Source organism: Chelmon rostratus, chromosome 5 (assembly GCF_017976325.1).
Source record: "Chelmon rostratus isolate fCheRos1 chromosome 5, fCheRos1.pri, whole genome shotgun sequence".
Taxonomy (NCBI): Eukaryota; Metazoa; Chordata; class Actinopteri; order Chaetodontiformes; family Chaetodontidae; genus Chelmon; species Chelmon rostratus.
Window position 1 is genome coordinate 8,073,085 of NC_055662.1, and position 18,743 is coordinate 8,091,827.

Here is an 18,743-nt window from a genome sequence, read left to right on the forward strand (position 1 = left end):
GTTTATTTTCCAAGTTTGGAGGTGCCCAGCCTCAAACTGGACCAAGAATACCCCCACCAGGACCAACAGTTACATCACCACCCAGAGGTTCAGAGCCCTCTGCAAAAGGGCTGTTCTCCATGTTTGGTGGACAAAACCAAGCATCAGAAGCACATCCCACACCTTCCAAACCACTTGAATCAGAGGGTGTTTTCAAAGTTTCCTCTGTGTTTTCACTTGGCGGGAGTTCTGATGGTAATAAATCTAAGTCTGGGTTTGGCCTGTTTGGATTGTCTTTCATGGAGGAAACTAAGACGGAACAAGAAATGTTTATTCCTGTGAAGGAGCAGATTGCCTCAGAACAAGTGAAACCCCCAGACACAAAAGATTTTTCAAAAGAAGAAAAGGATCACCCTGTTGAGGCCATAGAAAATATACCCTCTGGACCTCTCTCTACATCATCAGTCAAGTTGGAACTCCAAGAAGAGCAGGCATGCCAAGATGGTCAAGATTCAAATTTGGACATTAATAAAAATACCAATGAAAATTCTGTTCCCCTAACAGATGCACAAATGGAGGTGGACAAAATAGTCTCAGTGCAGCACCTTTCTTGTGATGAAAATGCCTCAGTTGTGTTTGAAACTTCTATCACAGACACAACTGTATCCAGTTATCTCCAAGAGAAAGAGACACTACTGGAACAACACATTGTAAAACTAGTAAGTGAGGACCAGTCAGACATCAAAAAAGAATACAAAGAAATCAAAGATACAGTGGGTGCAGAGAAAGAAATTGGTGAATCAGAAGCAGATATTTTTGAAATTAGGAGCACTGATGATGAAACTGGCATAGCTGAAATCAAATGTCCAGATGTGGTAAAACAAACTGAGGAACCTCTAAAAATTGCTGAGCAAACTCCAGTTGCAGTTGTAGAAAAATCATCTGAGGAGCCTTTGAAAATTGATGGTAAAGAAGAAACTGTAGTTGCAGATGTGGGAAAATCAACTGTGGAGCCTTTGGAAGTTGCTGTTGAAGAACAAACAGCAGTTGCAGATGTAGAAAAAATGACTAAGGAACCTTTGACAGTTAGTGGTGACAAACAAGCAACTGTTGCAGATGTGGACAAATGTGAAGAGGCAACTGTAGCCGATTCAGTGATAGCAGTTACAGAGAAGCCTACTGCAGAATCTGTGGTTGTTGCAATTACAGCTGAAGCTACAGTTTCAGAATCAGAAAAATCAACTGAAGAACTGAAAGCCACATCTGATGAGACTGCAAAGGAGCCAATTAAGGATAAATTAGAGCTTGAAGAAGCTAGTAAAGAACCTGCACATGGATTAGAGAAATCTTTTGAAAGTAATAATTCTGTTACAGTGGTCTCCTCCTCAGATGAAGAAAAAACTGTTGCTACCAACTCACAAGAGATCATGACATCTCAGGCTGTAGGGCCTGTGAAAGGTCCATCTCTGGGACCTGGTTTTCCCACACCACAGCAACAGCTCACACCAGGAATGGCCAGGCCACCTGGCCCACCAGGACAAAGAATGGGAGCACCAAGAATGGGAGGGCCGCGGATGGGGGGCCCAAGAATGGCAGGACCAAGAATGGCTGGACCAAGGCAGCCAGGGCCACAAAAACCCCCTGAACAAGCTCCATTTTCTGGCTTTATGTCAATGTTTTCTACCCAAAATGCCCCAAATAAACCATCAACTGTTGGCGGATTTTTTTCAAGTTCACCTGGTTCACTTTTTGGATCATCACCTGCTCCTCGTCAGCCACAACAACAACAGCACCAACAACAACAACAACAGAAAAGCTCATTTTTTGGACTTCCAAGTAGCATTGCTACAGAATCCCTTACCAGTGACCTATTTGGTATGTTCAAAGGTCCTGAAACAACAAAAACTGAGGAAAATCAACAGTCTGTTAAAGAGTCTGTACCTGTATCTGAAAGCACTGAAAAGACAGGCACAGAGAAGACACCTTCATCTGGAGATGGAAATGTTAAAAGCAATGAGGACTCTGAAGTTCCTGAAAAAGGCTTAGTAGAGGAGGCAGAACGAACAGACAAAGCAGAGGCTGAAGAAAGCTCTGTGACTGAAACCTCCATTAAAACTGCTTTCCCTGAGGTAGAAGCAGGGAATGATGAGCATACTGAGAATTTAGAGGGACCAGATCTTGGAGTGCCTGACAAAGCTGCATCGCCACCAGCTCCTGAAACCAAGGGCATATTTGAAATACCAGGTCTGACTGCCCCTAAATTTGGCTTCATGTCTGTAGCTACTGAAGGCACATCATCCATTGGATCCCTGTTTTCCACCTCTTCATCTCCAGCCACTGGTGCAAAGACACCACAGCCTCATCAGACAGATGGCAGTCTCTTTTCGGGTTTTAAAAACCTTTCAGCTGGTATTTTCCAGGACGAAAAGCCAACTGGAAAAGACGAACCATCATCTGCTTCATCTATGTTTGGCATGAAACTCGGTGCAATGTTCGGGAGCCCTGACCCTTCCAAAGCTGAATCCACCCTGCCTGTGGTCACAGCCCAGCCTCAGTCCCAAACTTCAGAACCTGCTGATGAGTTTTGTGAGCCAGAGGTTGAGAAACTTTCCCCAGGTTCTGGAGAAACTGAAAGTGCAGATGCCAGTGATATAGACAGACCAACAGAAACTTCCAAAACAGGAAGCTGTGACACATTAGCACAGTCACCGCAGTCTGGCCTCCCCTCTCACTCAGTTTCCCTAGCAGAGGGTTTGGATAAACCTGAGTTAAAGATCACCCCATGTGAGGTAGACAGGGGTGTAGTTGACCCACTTGACACCAAGCATGCAGATTTGGACACAGAGCAACCGAAGGACTTGTTGACAAAGCAAGCTGTGAAAAGGCTAGTACAATTTGCATGATAAATGTTATTGTTCATTTATCATGCTAATGTAGATACATGTGTAGCCACTTTCATGTTCTTCTTGTCCTATGTTTTTAGACTACATTTAATATCATTATCTCTGTGTTCATCTTTTTTCCCTCTCCCATCCCACAGCTTAACTTTAAAATCCTTAGCATATTTTTAGATTTAGACATGTTTAGATTTAGTTAAACCAAACAACTTTCCTGACATTGTAAGTTTTATCATCAAAGCCATAGGAAAGGAAATGATCACATATGCTTGAAAGGTGCTCACCATTATGTATAAATGTACTGAAGTTATTTTGTACTTACAATACCTCAGTAATAGCTTTCCTGACAGTGATGGCAGTGCAATGAATGAAGAAACTGATGGTCTTTATTCATTAGCTCTTTACTTGTGAGGCGTGTCTGAAGCCCCTCCTTTCACTGTCCCCTGCAGCTCTCTCAATTATTCTCCAAGCCTCAGCCAATTTGTTTATATGAATCAAACTCTGATAGATTTATGATGGTGTGGCAGTGCACACCATGGAGGCAGGCTGGATACTGGAATAAAGAAGGAATTTGGACGTGTCCCAAGTCAAAGTAAATCATGCCAGTTAAAGCAGAGAACCACTTTCCTTGTTAGCAGTCCCAATCATCCAGCAGCCACACAGTACACTCCTATTCAGTCAGCCACTTAGGTTTTTTGTCCGGCAGGTTAAGTGCATTCCCACTGCTCTAATAGAGTTTTCAACCTTTTTGTTTATGAATAATGTGCATTTATCATTGCATGGTATATACATTAGAAGATCCTGTAAATTTTCTGTAATAGAGGCAGGTGAATTAAAAAAGTAATGTCTTTATTCTGTACTCACACACAGGCTTTTAGACAGACCCTTCAAGGCTATGAACTTAGTATGACCACCCATCTTTGAGAACGCTGAGGCGGCTCAGTGCTGATGGCAGCCCTCTCTTGACGTGGGCTGCATTCAGCCTCAGTCATTCAGCTTGCTCTGTTTAACCCTGTTCGTTTTCCTTGTTTCGTGCTACCTTCTTCCCTGTAACAGATGATGATGAGCTTTTTTTTACCATGACTTTTACACTCAGTTCTTGTTCTTATAAATTAATTGAATTGTTTCATTCCAAAATCAATGTCCTCCAGTTAAACTTAAAACTCCTTTTTTGAATGAAAGTAGATAAAAATTAATTTTGTTCATTAATGATTTTCTGATCATCTTTGTTTTGCAAAAACACATGACTTTCAAGTTGTAGTTTCCTAAATGCTGTATTTTGGAATAAAACTTTTCAATTCCACAGTAGTCCCTTAACTACACATTGCTTTCCCAAATTACTACCATATTCTAAACAACAATCTCATTCTCCTACAGTCCACCAGACAGCAGTCGCTTTGATTCATCAGGCAACCTCAGCCCAGCCAGCTCCCAGTTCAGCTCTGAGCCTGAGGAGCGCAGAGATCCCAGCGGCCCTCGTCCTTCCCTCAACAGCCAGCCATCTAACTGGGATGAAGAAGATGAGGAGGAGGCTGAAAAAGAGCTGCATCCAGTACCTGAACCTGGCTCCAACAAAGATTTGAAGGACTCTTCAGTCATCCTGCCCAAACCAATGTTGGACAACCATGATAAGACCAAAATCTGGTATGTAAAAAAAGTTGACATCTAGGTTTGCATGATTCATTTAAAAAAATATAACATTTTAAGAATTGCTGTCTGGTTTTGCATGCCAGTGAACACAACCTTAAGGGTCAGCTGTTGGGAAGACAGAGGATTACAGACTTACGGGTGCACTCGCAACTCCTACTGGATGTAGAGTAGGCAGCTGACGACTCCATGTGTATCACATGAGAGAAAGAGAATAATAAACAAGCTACTAATTTGGAAGAAAAGAAAAATGAGCTCACTCCTTATGTGACGACCTTTAAGGATAAGTTCACATTATTTTCATGTCAGTCCTAAAATAATAGACCAGTGCTCAACAGTTTTCAAGATCCCATCATAATCAGCGTTCAATGAGAGAAATGGGGGACACAATCCTCAGTCCTAGTTTTGCCTAGAAATACATTTTAAAGTTAAGCTGAGGCTAATATGAGACATCAGTAGTCTGAGTTAGTCTGATTTGACCGACTCTTCATTAAAGTGTTGTTTTAAGACAGCCTTGAAAAATGTGAACTTATCCTTTGACTGCAAGATTTGGGGATTGATTTAATTTTGATATTATAATGTTGATTCATGTCTGCCATCTTTTTGAAACTTGTCCTTTTGAACCGGATAATCTTTTGGCTCTATCTTTCTTAGCTTCTTTGAAGATGGCCCTCCACCCTGCTCACCATCCAAAGTTCGCTGGCTCAAAGCATACAACAAAGTCAGAGTACAGCTCCTCGAGGTAGAAAGACTCGCACTCTCTCCCCAGCGCAACTACTCTCTCTTTGCCTGTTTCTCATTCTTACACAGTCACACACACACACAGACATTTGTCACATATACCCACATAGCTTGTACACTACACTGTATATTTCATGGAAGTGCAGTCCTTAAGCACACAAAGAAATAATCAAATCAGTAAAATCCCATACACAGATTCAGATATACAGCCACACGAACATTGCTGTTTCTCTCTCTCTCTCCCTCTCTCATGCAATGATACTTTGTCTCCCTCTTTTCCCCTTTGGGTTGGTTGAGTTTCCAGTCATGCCACAGCAATTTGCACCAATTTTGTGCTCCTTAACTGTTTCCACTTTGATCAGGAAAACCCTTTTTCAGCATGGGTTTCTTCAGTTCCGCTTTTCACTTTACTCTTGCATGAAGTTTTTAGCTGCAAGATGTGGTACTGTGAGTTAAAACGATTTCTCAGATTATAGTACCAACTACTTTGGGGTGATTTACAGTTGACTGTGGTGTTGGGGTCTCTGTGAGGATTCCATCCCAAGGACTTAAAAGGAAACCAGGCGATAAAACCTTGCATAAACACATCATGGCACACTCTGAGGGCATTGCATTGACATATTCATTCCTTGGAGGCTTATTTTAACCCAGCCATAAGCGCAACATGCACAACTGCCACCCTTACTTTACTTTTATCCTAGTTGTAATCCTGAATTTAACCCAAAAAATTCTTACCCTTAAGATAGTTGCAGTTTTGTCCCCAGATGGGAGATGAGTCGTCACAATGCGATTAGTATGCGCACACACACCTCTATAAAGGGTTGATCACATACTGTTCTAACATCAAGAGTTATGCCCACTGCTCCTCCTGTTGGCTCCTCTTGGTGTGATTGGTCCTATCTATTTATCTCTAATCACCTTGGAGTCCAGACCCATGTCTCCTTGTTTTCCTTGGACTCTCACACCTTTTTTCACACTTAAAAATCCACTCTCATGTCCAATTTGGTTTAAAATTAGAATCTGTTGAGATGGGCTATCATCAAACACCTCTTGTTTCTCATAGAGTAGAAAGTAACAAATGATGCACTGAGCGGAATTAAATCACAAGAGTGGCTGGCAGTAGTGAGATTGCTGTCTAGGAAACATGGACTGACAAATGCCACAAGCTTAATTCAGTCAGGCTACAATAGATGCGGGGGCAAGTGGGTTCAAGGCCCCATGTTAACAAGCATCCGCCTGACTTAAGTGTCCTTGAGCAAGACACAGAAGCCCTGTTGTTCAGTACCTGACCATGTAATCTGACCTACCTGGCATAAGACTGAGAGAAATGAAAATTTACCTACAGGGACCAATAAAGCGTGAAATTATTTATGACTCAGCTCCCACACGACTCCCTGTTCGCTCAAACAACAAACCTGGCGGCCTGTCTTTCATGAATCCCATCCCTGTTTTTGAATAATCCTTCTCAAGAGGCGAATATCAGGGCACCTTAGAAAAGTAGCTGCTCTTTTATGAGTCAGAATTACAGAAATGACAGTGTGAAGAACGAAGAAGGAGCTCTTAGAGGACCTGTTTGACTGGGTTATGAGCTACAGTACCCTAACTATTGTTGTGCCAGCAGAAGTGCAGCTAAGAGATTTGCTGAAATTGAACCGTTACACCTGCACGTTTTTTTTTACTGGAGCTGCATCAATTAATTGAGTAATCGATTAGTTGTCAAAATTTGATTAATCAGCAAGTATTTTGATGATCGATAAAGTGAGTGTAGTTGTGAGAGATGGGCACTTACTGGGTTTGGGGACGTCTAAGAAAAGACACTATTGTGTTGCATTATGGTATAGAATCAAGTATTTTGGAGCAGTTCCAAAACATTGTCTTCTCTTCAATAAATATTCAAAGTTCAGCAGCAGACAGCACTTTCTGTTATGGTCCATTGCTTTCTAGACATACAGTGCCCAAGAAGACATCTCTTAAATAGCCCAACATCAGGTCTTATTTAGCAGCAATCATTCCAATCAGCTCCAAACTCTTAGCAACAGTATTTACACAAATTGCTTTTAGTGACAGGATGCTGTAGGTCAGGGAATATAAAAATGGTCCTGCCATTAAGATAAGGTTGATTTTAAAAGGAAAACACACACTGTATGAATTTCCTTATATTTTTTGGCAGCAGCTTTTCAGTTTTCAAATTATTGCTGCTTTGTGGGGCAGGTTTATACCAATGGTACAAAGAGCCTTAAATAAGACCACCAGCTCTGTGCAGGTGAGGATGCCTCCTCTGCCGCTGTTGCTGGCCACTTCAGCGCAGTCCAGTCCTGAGCTGCTTATCAACAATAGATCATTTCTTTAAATGCTACCTTTGATCTTGTTCAAGACCTGGAGAGAAAGGCATGAGAGATCACTCACCTTTCACGTCCAATTACACAAGCTTTCTGCTGTTTGATGCTCATTTGGGTGCACTTTCAGGAGTGCCATTTGGATGTTGTGTGTGTATGTGGGTGTGTGCATGTTGTTGGCGTCCACCAGCGTTTTTCAGTTTGGTCATCAAGTGTAGCTAATCAATGTGATGTTTCAGGTCAAGGTTCTGTTTGATATGGGAGAGCAGTAATGATCAGTCACCAGAGAGATGTAACTGGAACAACAACAGATATAACGCAACCTATATTTCATTGTGAAGCACATCCAAAGTATATCTTAAAATATAGTCTGTGAAATGCTGTTGAGAAAATTATAGTATGTAATGTAGACATCTAAATTACATGCTTAATTTACATCAGGGGTGAGGAACATCCTTTGAGGGCCATACTGAATTACTGAACACATATTACACTAACCTGTAATGAGATGGCTGGAACCAAGTCTTCAGTCATCAGTTTTGAAAATAACTGCTCACAGTAGTAGGTTGTCCCAAACTTCATTCCCCTCAGATATATGTACAGCTTATAGAACTGAAGCAGAGGGATGTTGTTACACTTTGCTTTGAGCTCATCATTGCTTTGCAGCTCAATGATTTCGTGTGTCAGGCACATCAGCTGGTCTGATCCTCGCCATGCTCATGAAAGTTATCGCTGCTACTTAAGACTGCCACTCATTTAAAGTCACTTCAGAAAGCTGACATTTCCAGACTTACAGCGGACTTTTTGAGCACCAGTTTGTAGCCCTTGCCACCCTTAATGCCATCCATCAATCCATCGTTTTGCATGCATCTAGCTCGACAATTGATTACACATCTGCTTCTTTGCTGAACTCCAGTGTAATATAAAAAATTCAGCCTAAGGATTAATGAGTGTGCCTTTCCTCCATGTGTAGGTATCAATCATTACAAGGTCGTGTACTGTTGCTTGCATTATTCTAAAATGACATATAGCAAAAACAAATACAAGTGCCAGCATTACTGAGGTGCTGAAGGTGGATGATAGATCCAGGTTTGCCACTGGTCAGCAGTTATAAGGACAAAAATAGTCTTTTTGTCTCTAGGAAGTATTGTACCATGGCAACTATGCCACATTTCTATGGAAACACAACCATACATTTGTTTATAATTTGGGCAGCAGTGCTGCAGTTAGTGTGTGTGGACTTACAGTGAAATAGGATGTACTGTCATATAACATGCTCAAGCTTTTTCATTCAGACACCACAATGACGTGATTTGTAACTTCGACTTTAAATGTGATAACTGTGATCTTTTGATTGTTGGACAAAGGTTATATTTCATCCATGTCTGTTTGATGGCATCATATTGGCAGCATGTCCGGATGGATTTGGATTAGATTTTGTGAAGAGAAAGACTCTTCTGATTTCCAGATGTTGTTGATGATCTGGGAATAACCTGGCCTTTGTGGTTTGGTGTTTTTTCAACACTTATCATGCAGCATACAGTGCTTAAAGAATTGTACAAACTGCAGAATTCAAATGCTGTTTTCTCAGAAACACAGATGTTCCAGCTTTGTTTGTTTGAGAATTCTTCAGTGTTGTCACATATTTGGGTTGTAACTATGTATCTTGCACAGCACGTAGTATCAGCGGCTCCTCTATGATATATGGATGACACCTACAGAAAGAATGGTATCTCATTTTTTCTGTAGTGATTTTTTGTCTTCTCTGTCAAGTAAAGGTTTACTGATCCCGCTCTCCTCCAAACACATTTCAGCACCAAAGGACTTACTGTAAATACAATATGACGTTGTGCATGATGCAGCATTAGTTGTAGTAGTATGTATGTCCACAACTCAGGAGCAAGTAATCTGTGAAATTTCTCCTGATTTTAAAATCTCAGCCCTTCTTCTTTCAAGCCAACTGTTTCTTGCTTTTTTGCTTTGGTCCAAATCAGTGGGATGAGATCATAAACTTGATGCATTTTCTTTTTGGTTGGGTTTCTTTTCACACAGAAACAATTCAACCAAAACAAAATTCATCGCTGAAAACCATATGAGAACATTCCCTCTGCTCATTGGTTAGATGTGTTCAAGGATCAAGAAACAATGTCCTGAAGAAGGTGATCTGTGCTGAAATACAGTGTATCAAGAGGGAAACGTACTGTTGCTAGTCCAGATCAGACATTGATTTTTGCTTGCTGCTAACAGGTGTTTATGTAGCTCAAACTTGCAGAGTATTCCTCTTTAGAACAGAGGCAGGATCATGTTCACATTCGAATTTGTTTGTAACCAGACCAAAACCACTTCCTCTACAGCATTGATCCCCAACCCGTGGCGGGCCGTGGGTCATTTGGTACTGGGCCGCACAAAAAGAAAAAATAATTTCCATTATTTTGTTTTTTCACATAATTTGAAAAACAGGTGGTGCCTGACAGTGCCAGTCTGCAGCCAGGTCCTCTTGACATGATTAAAAAGTGGATTTACGTTCATTATTATTGTTATTATTATTATTAAAGAGAAAATACCACAGTTTTTAATGCCGATCTTATCATTTAATTTTGTTTTTATCTGCTACACCTTTAGACTGGGCCGTGAAAATATTGTCAGACATTAAACTGGGCCATGGTATAGAAAAGGTTGGGGACCACTACTCTACAGGGTGCAGGTGCAGTTGTTTTTGTCCAGATTAGTCCAATTCAACTGGACTAAGCAATGCAGGTTTAAAAAATTTACTTTTATGCAAAGATAAGATGAGTTTGTTTTTCCTTTGTCCAGTCGGTCCAATAACTAAATTGTAGTTTTCTCGAACTTTTGAAGAAGTTCAAGATTCTGTTGTAAGTTTGCAGTAAACCATAAAATACTAGTTCAGAATACACAGAGAGTAGCACTCATTAAAAAGAGACTCCTGAAAGCTGAATAACCAGAGAAGTGGAGAACTTGTCTGTTTGAGTTACCCTGTAGTTCTATTTCCCTACAAAAAAAACAAATTTGTCTGGAAAAAAAGGTTCTTGTTTTGACAATCTTCTGTGACAGAACTGCAGCGATTTAAGCACGAGCTGAGATAGAGGAGACAACAAAGGGATATTACACATGACCCAAAAAGCAGGGCAGTGTCTCATCTTCTCCTCACAGCAACAAGAAAAAAAAAAACCTTCTCTCAGGACAGAGTCATTAACATGAACATCACCACTGCAGAGGGAGCAGGGAAAGAAATGCAAGGGGTGGAAGAAAGAGATGAAGAGAGGCATCAAAATCTCAGACAGACCGTTAATGTGTGGGTTCCCTGCTTCTGAATCAACAAATGTGAAAACAATACACGTTGTCCTTGTGCTTTTAAAAAGTTCTGTGTAAAGAGTGACAAAGCAGAACTCTTTGTCATCTTTTCATCTAATCTGTAGTGTCATATTTTAGTTTTATGCTTTAATAGTTCTTTAATAATTTTCTCCCCCCTGAAATCTAACTTTAAGTCAGTCTCTAAAAAGTTTTTAGTTTGAGTTCAGCACAGCAATCTTCTCGTCTAACTCTTGGTGCAAAAGTGAATAAACATAGTTCCCAAAATGTTGAACTATTACTTTAAAAAAAGGCCCCAGAGGGACTCAAGTAAGAAAGCATTCTAGTTGGCTTATCAACAAAAATGCGACTTAGTTAATATAGTAAATGATCTGACACAAAATCAAACAGTTACATCAGTTAATACAGTGTGTGCCGAAAGATGGGGCAGTCTGACACTGAAAAAAATAAGTCACTCCACTGTGTTGATTCCTGTCATTGATTGCAGTGTTTCCTTTCAACCTTTCTAAGAGCACTTCAAAGCATTTATCTGTCCATTAGGTCCTCTTGATAGAGACCTCAAGAAAAATCTTTGCCTGACCCTTAACTCTTAGTGTGCAGTAGTAGGAGGCTGCAGCATATGATCACATATAAGCCAGGAGAAGAGAAAGGAGTCATTTCAAGATTTTAAGAAAGGGCATAATTACTAGAGTTTTGTGTTTAAGTACAAGAAATTTAATTTTACTGTGTTCAATGAGCTCCTTAAAAGAAGCCTTTATGGAGTCCGTTATTGTTTTGGGAAAATGCCATCATGAATTGTATATGAAGGAGCCCTTTAAGGAGAGTAACGTTGAAGGAATGAAAGCTTCCTGAAAGCTTGCTCACTCCATGGCCAGCTGCCATGATCCCCTGTAAATTAGGTTTGTACTGCATGAGCCTTTGTTGCTGATTTTACCACAGAGTTTCTGGCTCTGTGTTCAAATTATTTGAAATCTAAATATTTTACTCAGCAATATTTGCCAGCATAAAACAAACGAATCATGTCTGTGACTTTCCACTGCTACAATTTAAGATAAACTCACCCAGTCCACAGCTTTTTTCTGTTCATACATTTTGTACTCCACGTTGTGGTACATGGCGTGAAATTCTGAGAATATATTGTTGGAGAGGGGAGAAGATTTCTCATTTGATTCAACATTCTTATCTTTTAAGACTCAGAATTAATTCACACACTGCAAAAGTCAAATCTTGTACATCAGTAATCAGTTAGTCTTTGCAACATGGTCCGTGTTGACAGAGCATAAGACTGTGTGCACCCAGTATAGTGCAGTTCAGTATTCAACTCAATTCAGTACTTTGCCATATACAGCTGATAGGAAAATGCCTTAGTGCGGCTCTTAAAAACAAATACACACATAAATAGATGAAATGTATAAAGCAGGAACAGCATAAAAAATCACATTTGTGCATTCAAACATACAAAATATGATAAAGCTTTAAATTGCTTTGTGCTGCTGCCTTCCTACTTTCACATTAACCTTAAGCTCGGCTATGATGCTGCTCAACAGATAGAAATCATTCAGCCAGCCCCGTCTTCAGTGAAGGCAAGCCTCTGAGGACATTTCAGATTTTTTAATCTCCCAGGAAAGAAGGATTGAAGAAGGACTCATGCAATATTAACACATCCTCATACCTAAACCACTGAATAGGTTGATCGCCAGTGACTCCGAAAAATGACATGTAACACCATTGCAGAGTGCCAGTGATGTGAGGATGAAGGTCAGGCATGACGAAGGTCTTAGGAAGTAGTGTGTCATGCATGTACAGTATGTAAAGCAGACAGTAACTGGGTTGATCAGGGTTGTGATGTAGTACATCTAACCTTGTGTTGTACCACCGTCCAAAAGAAACTTTACCTTTCCCTAAACTCAACAGTTGAGTAGTTGCGATGTGCAGACATTGTTGGAACAAAGAATTTTAAATTTGGCTGCATTTTGCAGAATTGTTCAATATTCTCTCTTGCAATACGGTCGGTCTAACCATACAATAAGTATAGGACTGGCAGTCATATCTAATGGTGTCAGAAGGCACTCATATATGAGGCTGTGCTGCTGAAAGTGGCATCAGATCAGAAACACTCAGTGTGTGTCATTTTGAAAGGCAATGACAAACAACACTTTGTTGTTTAGGTTGCAGGACTTGTTGAGTACACTGTATGCAACTCATCCCTTGTCCTTGGAAGTACTTCACAGTGTCTGACAACACACACACACACACACACACACATTCACACATGCAACCAAAGAAAGGCTGCGAGAGATGAGACTGCTGCTTGACCAGGCAAACATCAAAAAGATCAACAGTACAGTGCAGGAGGGGCAGTCAGAGAGGATTGTGGGAAGGCAGATGAGAAGACGAGGACTAGAAAAGAGAGCAGAGGGAGGAGGAGGTGATTTGGCTCACAGGAGTCCAGAAACTCCTCAGGGGGTCATTATAGTTACAATACAGAGCCAGTTTCAAAACAGGACCTGTAGAGTTGAAGTTTCACCTCACCAACAGTACCACACACACACATATGAATGTATTCTGGCATATTTCCCATACTACACATATTCTTTATCCAAAACCTGTAATAAAGTAACACAATACTCCAGATAAAAACACACTGTAGTTTGACCATTCCTGTGTTTACATAGCAGAACTGACATATAATCAGCAGCTTATTTGTGCCCCCCCCAGTGTTGAAGAGCTGTCTACATTCTGTCATTGCACACATTTTGCACATGGTGGATTTTGAAAGAGTATTATATAATATATATTTACTGGAGATAAAATTTATGCAAAATATAATGAAAACAATGAAATGAATAAACAAAATGTTAAATTTTGTGATTATCTTTTTAAATATTCAGAAAATTCTACATAGTTTGGTGCAAATAACAAAGTAAAAGATGGTTGTTCGGAGAGAGCAGTGACTAATGACCTCAGTGTTTCTGTAATCCTGGCTCTCTTTTGATGTTTTATACCTTTTTGTTTCTTCTACCACTGCATTTTTTTTGAGTTCTCGTAGTTTTTATGGCTTGCCTGAACAAATAGACCTAACCTAAAACTCATAGACCAACATGAAAGGCCTTGCTTAGCGATAGCCTTGGAGAAACACAAACACACCTCTTTGTCTCCTTCTCCCTGCTTTCACAGTTAAATCACCTCTGTTTGGCTGTACAGTAAAAGTGTTCAAAGGAAAAAACACAGCTCTGAGTTTCAGGCGGCTTTAATAGAATACAGAGAGATGTGGAATCGAGGGAGATCAAGGGAAATACAGAGAAGGCAGCATGAATAAAAATAAAAAACAGGAGAGTTGATGGAACGGGGTGGAGCAGAATGATAACTCATTATCGACAGAGGGGACATGCAGAGATAATTGGATACGGAGGGAGCAGACCGCCTCCAAGCCGCCTGTCCAGGGGTTCAGATGAAGTTGCATAAAAGAGACAAGTATTGAGAAATAATGGAGGCCTCAGGAAAGAGTAAATAAAACAGAAAAAACAGGGGAATCGTGGGAAAAAAATTACTAACATACTGTGTTTTCCAAATATAAAATATTTAAAGAGATTTCCGGTAATCCTACAATAGAATCTGTTCCAATTCAGAGAGGAACTAAAGGGCTTTGAGAGGAGAAATAACCTGCTGCATTGAGTTGAAGTCGGAGTTTGTGCCATATTATACAGATGGTTTATTTAGCAGGTCATGAATATTCTGATTGTGATTGCAGTGATTCATAAACACGAGTCTTGCAGCTTCACTGCATTCTGATCCGCTGAGGCTGCCATTGGTGGAGAGAGGTTTATCTTCGTCACTCAGATGTGAAGTGTTGAATTTCAAAACATCAACAATAAGTTGGGAGGAGACTTTTTGGTTTTGGTGCTACTGATGAGAAAATTAGTAAGTAAACCTGTTAACCTGGATGAAATCAGGCAGCTTCGTTATGTACTGAGCCGCAAGTCCATTTTATACATTTTCCTACTAGCTTTTATTTCTTTCTCTTATTACTCTATCAACATTGTCACTGTAATAATATGGTAATATGTCCAAATAATGTAGTAATTTTTCACCTGATGGCAGCTTGTCATGTTGGTAATCTAGAAAATTAACTGTCCTCCATTGTGCTCTTGTTGGAGATTTATCCCCTTGACATATAGCTTTCTCATATTGTTGCCCAAACTGTCGGTTGTCAGAAATCACATGAAGACATGTTTCTCCTGAGATTGCTCACTCACATAATGCTATCTCTTGTTTTGCACTTATGGATTAACTCCATCCTCCTGCAGCCTTGTGGCACTTGTGTCAGGTGGAACATGAAGCTGAGTGTTGCAGCGCTTGAATGATACCTCATTTGAGTTATGAATCAGTTATACTTTATATTCAGTATCATTGATCATCATTCATCATCATCATGATGTTTACACTGAATGAAATATTCAAACCCAAGCCTCTGCGTTTGTTATGGCTGTACCACTTCATGAAATTCAGCCTGACATATTAGAAGCGTTGGGATTGGCCACCAGGAGGCTGCTGCTTATTAACATGTATAGATTTTTTAAAGTACTCAAAGGAGGTCATGTCTAATCCTAGTAACACCTACCTTTTATTAGACACAATCATCTTGTTTGTAATTATTGTGGGGATATAATCACAGTTTCATTTTCGTGTGCTTTTACAGGGTCAAGAAATAACCCAACATTTTACATATAAAAGATTAATATACACAGGAGATACAAATATACATATGGACAAATGATCAATGTAATTTATGTTTGACATCTAAGGAGAGCAGAAAAACACACTGAAACACATGCTGAAAGCAGTTTGTTTTATTCACCACCAGTTTTGTTTCTGAATTAAAGACGAAAGAACATTAATTAAAATCCTGTTGTTGTTGAGTTTTTTTTAAACATAAATCCATAAAAGCACAATCACAAAATGATATTAGCAACAACAACAAAAAAAAAACAAACAATTTGGTCCCATTTCATTTTAAGCAAAACACTATTTACCTTTCTCCTGCTTTGATTATTTTATTCAGTACAGAGCACTAGTGTGAGGGGATGAGAGCCGAAGAAAGAGTCATGAAAGAAAAAGGAAACACAGAAATTGTATTAAGAGAAGATAGGATAAATAGAAGGGCAAGTGGAGGAGAGGATTGGTTTCTAGCTTTTTGGAATGATGACTGTGTTCAGCATGCAAACGACGCCGCTCCACAGAGGGATCTGAGCCCATAACACTGCGGCTGCATGACACTGGCTAAAAGTCACCAAGGAAATCAGGCCTGTGGGTGGTGTGTGTACGTGTGTGTGTGTGTGTGTGTGTGTGTGTGTGTGTGTGTGTGTGTGTGTGTGTGTGTCTTACTGGTATGCAGGGTCCTCGTTTGTGCCCTCCAGGGCGCCGGTGTTAAATCAGATGTTTGGCTTCCCCTGAGCTGACTGTCAGCCCCATGTTTACCACAGTGACAAAACCTGGCTTTATACAGGCAGTGAAGAAACACACACACACACACACACACACACACACACACACACACACACACACCTTGACATCTATTATTCGGCCTGTTATCCAGTACGTTCTCTCAGCTAGTTCATTCACATTCTTTAAAAATCACAGGATGCAACCAGCTGAAGGGGAAACAATAACAAAAATAAATGTTAAACTTCAGTATCACTCAGGATTGTGTTCATCTGATCTGAACGCGTTAGATAAGAGTCTGAAGTGTCTGAGGGAGACTAAATCTCTGAAACTGAAACAAGGACAAGTGTTTTATCTCATTACATATACCATATTTTAAATGCTCGAGGGGATGAAATTAATTCCAGTCAACAGCGGGATGTTGGATTTATTTGTCTGCTCTGCCAGTCGCTGCAGCAGATAACCATCAGTTTCTTTCCTGTTCAAAAATGCAGTTTGTCTATTCAGTAAATGAAAGTGGCTGTTAAATTTTGTGGTTCACAGACAGTGCAGCTGGTGAATGAAAGGGGTCCTCTCTCACTAACAACCAGTCTTGTGGGTGAGATGACTGCACTCAGAGGGATTTTACAGCTTTTTACACAGAGGCTGTAGTCATGATTTCTCTTCCTGACGATGTCTCACAGAAAGAGTCATAAAATACCTGAGAAGTGAAGAACATGTATTCTGCTGTAGTTGCCTTGTCAGAAATGGCTTGGTTACTCTCATACTAGTTGTGCGCAAAAAGTTGACATTGTAGGTTTGCATATTTGGAAGCGTTCTCTCAGTCCGTGTGCACCAGGGAGCCACAGATTGCATGGTAATCAAAAAGTCAGCGGTGCTCTGAATATTAACTTGTTTGTCCCTGCAATGCTTGAGCTCATTTTCTTCATTTAAGTAAATAAACTTGGCTTTTTAGGCCGGCTGCCTTAGTTTGTGTCGGAAGAGAAAACAGTGTGCTTGTTGTTCTCTTTCTGAAACATGAAACAACCTCAATCGTATTATTTTAGTTTTTACCCCATGTAATAAGCTAATTAGCAGACTTGTTTAAACCTGTGAACTTCGTGTTATGTGCCCTCATTACACTGTAGTAAAGCTGTGTCTAGTGATGTCTTAATACAATAAGCGTAATAATGTGCACTCCAGTAACCTGGTCACTCTTGGATATCTGCAATTGCTCGATTAAATGAGAAACCCAGTTTACTAAGTGGGGTCGAGGAATCAGAAGAAATAGATTACAGCTAGATTTCTAATGGAAAAACGTGACTTTTTACATGTGAACATGTGCACAGCAAAGACAGAGAAAGTAATGCTGTGAAAGCACTGCAGAGGAACAAAAGAAAATCAAAATAATTAAATGCAAATTCTGGCTGGAACTGAAAGTAAGTGCTGTGTCTCTACAGAGTCTATCCCCAGACTGCGCTGTCAGTCCAGTGCATTAGGATTGTATCTATAAAATAGATCTTTAGTATACTTGAATTATGCCAATATTGTTTCTAAAACAATAGGCAGTGAGAACGAAATCTGGATTTACTGTAAATAATATGCACATGAATGTGTTGCCAGTGACCTGGTTTCCTGTGTGCATGTAAAGAGCTTGGTGGTGCTGGAGAGAAGATCCTAAGATCCTAAATTTCCTAAACAGCAAAAATCAGACCCCTCATGAGAGGGAAGTGATGTTGCATTGTTTTTAACTCCTCTGGGCACTGAACAGTTTGCCAACAATCATGGCACACACACATTCCAGCACTCACACCAAAGGCCTGTCAGAGACTGTACAGTGTTAAGCTGTTTCTAGGAGTTATGAGAGCTTCGCCTCCATAATGGATGAATGACAACTAAAAGAAGGGCCGTAATCTCATCACCTCTACTCATTAATCTTTTCCCACCCCGTTCCAGCACGATTTGAACACCCACCCTTTGCAAAAGACGGTTTTCTTTGTCGCATAATAGGAAGTGCTAATTGTATGACATTTTACCTTTTTTCTGCAATGGAAGTGCGTATTTTGTTCACATTTGTAGTCACTTTATTGCGTGACAGCCATTCAGTTAACTCCTAAGCAGTGGAATAGGGTGTAATGTAGGGTGTAACAATAATAAATGTTAAATGAATCAGTTATGGCTTTGGTAGCAGATAAATGTACTTTATTCTGCATATTGTCTTCAGTCATGCTTCTCCATGTCTCATAACAGCAGCATCATATTGGTTATTAGTACAATGAGCTTTGTCTTCAAGGCTGATTGCCTTGCCATGGGCCAAAGGCTACGTAGCCACGGGCCTTAGCTTTGATGCTCTATTGTACTAATAGCTTTTTAATGAGCCATAAGTCACATC

At 40.2% G+C, this 18,743-nt stretch overlaps 1 protein-coding gene across 2 annotated transcripts in view; it reads left to right on the forward strand.

Annotated features, from left to right (window-relative positions):
• Positions 1 to 18,743, forward strand: part of LOC121607207 (protein unc-13 homolog B-like) — a 181,070-nt gene that overhangs the window by 60,769 nt on the left and 101,558 nt on the right. For both annotated transcript variants that reach the window (XM_041937920.1, XM_041937921.1), the window contains exons 9-10: positions 4,254 to 4,520; positions 5,178 to 5,265. In XM_041937920.1, coding sequence (XP_041793854.1) covers positions 4,254 to 4,520; positions 5,178 to 5,265 — 355 coding nt within the window. The remainder of the gene's footprint in view (positions 1 to 4,253; positions 4,521 to 5,177; positions 5,266 to 18,743) is intronic.